Source organism: Mus pahari, chromosome 11, assembly GCF_900095145.1.
Source record: "Mus pahari chromosome 11, PAHARI_EIJ_v1.1, whole genome shotgun sequence".
NCBI lineage: Eukaryota > Metazoa > Chordata > Mammalia > Rodentia > Muridae > Mus > Mus pahari.
This window is the reverse complement of record NC_034600.1, coordinates 12,996,013-12,999,484: the sequence shown is the minus strand read 5'-3', so window position 1 is coordinate 12,999,484 and position 3,472 is coordinate 12,996,013. Positions and strand designations below refer to the sequence as shown.

The following is a 3,472-nucleotide window of genomic DNA, read 5'->3' as shown; positions in this document are numbered from 1 at the left end:
ACTTTCTCTAGCTCCTCCATTGGGGGTCCTGTATTTCATCCAATATCTGACTGTGAGCATCCACTTCTGTGTTTGCAGACACTGGCTTAGCCTCACAAGAGACCGCTACCCAGCACACACTCTTATTTAGTAAATAGAAAGGCATGTGGACCACATGCATGTTTGTAACTCATTCAGATAGCACAATCTACCTACATTTAACTTGACTTTGCCTGTACAGAGTCACATCACAGAACTCATCAGTTGTTCGTAGGAGTGCAGTAATGCTCAAGGATACACACAAACCTAGACGTTCTGTACATGAAAACCTATTACAGTTAACGATTGCTTATTAAAGTCGGAACTTTGAAATGTTGCTTAGCAAGAATGAGGTGAGAGTTACACACGTAAAGGCGGAGTTTTTATGGTATAGCAGTAGCACATAGATTGGCTTCTTCCTGAAGCAGCTGGACTCGGGCATTTTCTTCCAGGTCTGAATGTGACGTGTCACCATTGACCAGTACTCTCTGGAAAATTAAATTTCATGATGTGGGGGGAAATGTTCTGTAATGTACAGGACAGATTTGAAGTGTGGCTATGACATCAAGCTGTGGTCTCATTTGATTTTATTCATTCTATTCTGCTTACCTGAGTGTGGCATCTCAATTTCTTGCTTTTCCCAACTGTGAAATGTTTTAGATAGAAAACCATTTATTTCATGATCAGTGTATCAAAGTACTGCAGCTTAGCTATAGTGTACAAACAAAGGTTTGAACGTGACAATAAAACCAAAGTATTTTTATGACCACATGTGAAATCACAGGCTGGGCCCAATTTCATTTTATATTTATTAAAATGTTTCACATAGATCCTAATGAGTCAGATCAATAGTCATAATGTCATATAAATATCAATATAAATATCTTTTAACAGCACATTTTTCTCATTCCTTTCTCCTTGCAGGTTTGATTAAAGATGTCAGTGATAATGCTTTTCAAAGATTTGCTTTTCTTTTAATTATATGTATGACTATGTGTGTGTTGGTGCATGTGTGGGCAGGTTCTCAAGGAAGCCAGAATCGGGTAATTACAGGGGATTGTGAACCACCTGAATTGGTGATGGAAACCACATTGGCTTTCTTCCAATAGCATTGTGTGCTCTCCACCCCTGAGCTGTCTCTCCAGCCCACAGTGCTTGCTCTGTGGTCCCATTTTCTATTGTCATTGAGTATTAGTACTGGGCACACTGGGTTTTATGCTTATGTGGTTAGAAACTGCATGCAATTTAGAAATTTTCATTTAAAAATCCATTGCTGTTTTCATCATGAATAAAAGAATTACTTATTAAATTTGCAATTAACCTTGAAAATAATAGATTTTAAATTTCGAACATTGAATAACACTATACATTATCTTAATTGTATTATGGACATAATATGCAAAAGCTTGCTTTTTTCTTTTCTACTGTGTTGTGTCACTCATGAGAAATAATGAAAGTGTTTATGAGGAAGCATTACTATTACACTGTGTCTCTCCCTGCTCTTCCTGCTCTCCCTCTGACTCCTTCTCTCCTCACCTTGTGTTTTGTAGGTCATTGCACCAATACACGTAACTATAATTGATGATTCTGAGTTTGAACTCTCGGAAACATTCAGCATCTCCTTAACGAGTGTGACTGGTGGCGGCCGACTAGGCAATGATGTTTTGGTGAATGTTGTCATACCATTGAATGATTCACCCTTTGGAATATTTGGATTTGAAAAGAAAACTGTAAGTTAAATATATCAGGGGACTTCATTTTCCCATTTTTTTATATGTAGCTTTGAAGCTTCTCATTACCCTCCACTTAATGAGTGTCTCCTTAGGAATGGTCTTTGAGTTGGCTATTGCCCTAGGAAATCCTCCTGCAGCAGTTCACACAGTTAGATACAGAAAAGCTGGTCACAGCAGGTCATCTCTCATTTTTACTGCTTATGGTAGACCAAGGTGTCCTCCCACCTGCCTACGATTTTCTGCCTATTTTACTGCCAGGATTCTGCCCGTGTGGACAGAGCCTTTACTGCTGGTCTTGGATTGCATGTTAGGATAGGCTCAGCTGTGAGAATCACAGCTACTCATCCATTGTACTGGAGTTTTACCTTGAATTATATTGAGCAGAATACTGGGTTATATTCTCTGTCCCTACTGCTGACGGTTTTCCTTATCTTTTTCCTTCTGCTGTTCATTAGCTGTTTTCTTCCAGGATCTGAAAGAGACAAGCCACTTATTACAGATTTATCTCTTGAGCGGAGATACAAAGCTGAACCATTTGCAAGCATGCAATGTTTATGTAGCTTTGTTTGGTGACAGTTTCTACATGAACACCCTCTTAAATATAAGAGTAGGAAAATCTCTATCATAATAATTACTGTGTGTGATGATATATAATTATTTATCTCTTAAAGACAACTCCAATTTGAGTGAGCTAAAGACCCTTAGATAATTCATATTTACTGAAAAACTCTTGTGGTTCAATCTGTCCCAATTCACTATCTTATCAATCATGCAATCTGTCATTTTCCACAGGTAATCCTTAGCAGTAAGCCCACTGCTCTAACACCCCATCCTTACTTTTCTGTAACTGTAAGTCTAGAGCTTTACAACTTGTCTACGAGATCTCTGTTTTTCAGATACTTGAAACTTTAAATAGAGCCTAGAAATTGTGATTAAAAACTGCATGGTACTGGTACAGCAACAGATAGGTAGGTCAATGGAATAGAATTGAAGACCCAGAAATGAACCCACACACGTATGGTCACTTGATCTTTGACAAGGGAGCTAAAACCATCCAGTGGAAAAACAAATGGTGCTGGCTCAAATGGTGATTAGCATGTAGAAGAATGTGAACTGATCCATTCTTATCTCCTTGTACAAAGCTAAAGTCTAAGTGGATCAAGTAACTCCGCATAAAACCAGAGACAGAAACTTATAGAGGAGAAAGTGGGGAAGAGCCTAGAAGATATGGGCACAGGGGAAAAATTCCTGAACAGAATACCAATGGCTTGTGCTGTAAGATCAAGAATCTACTAACGGTACTGCATAAAATTGCAAAGCTTCTGTAAGGCAAAGGACACTGTCAATAAGACAAAACAACAACCAGTAGATTGGGAAAAGATCTTTACCAATTCTAAATCTGATTGATACAGGGCTAATATCCAATATATATAAAGAACTCAAGAAGTTGGACTCCAGAAAACCAAATAACCCTATTAAAAAATGGGGTACAGAGCTAAACAAAGAATTCTCAACTGAGGAATACCGAATGGCTGAGAAGCACCTGAAAAAAATGTTCAACATCCTTAATCATCAGGGAAATGCAAATCAAGACAACCCTGAGATTGCACCTCACACCAATCAGAATGGCTAACATCAAAAATTCAGGTGACAGCAGATGCTGGCAAGGATGTGGTGAAAGAGGAACACTCTTCCATAGCTGGTGGGATTGCAAGCTGGCA

The 3,472-nt window shown here is 38.6% G+C and overlaps 1 protein-coding gene across 1 annotated transcript in view; it reads left to right on the top strand.

Annotated features, from left to right (window-relative positions):
* The window catches only part of Adgrv1 (adhesion G protein-coupled receptor V1), a 510,986-nt gene that overhangs the window by 126,208 nt on the left and 381,306 nt on the right, over positions 1-3,472 (top strand). Inside the window, exon 57 of the mRNA XM_021208450.2 lies at positions 1,569-1,748. Within this exon, the coding sequence (XP_021064109.1) occupies positions 1,569-1,748 (180 nt within the window). The remainder of the gene's footprint in view (positions 1-1,568; positions 1,749-3,472) is intronic.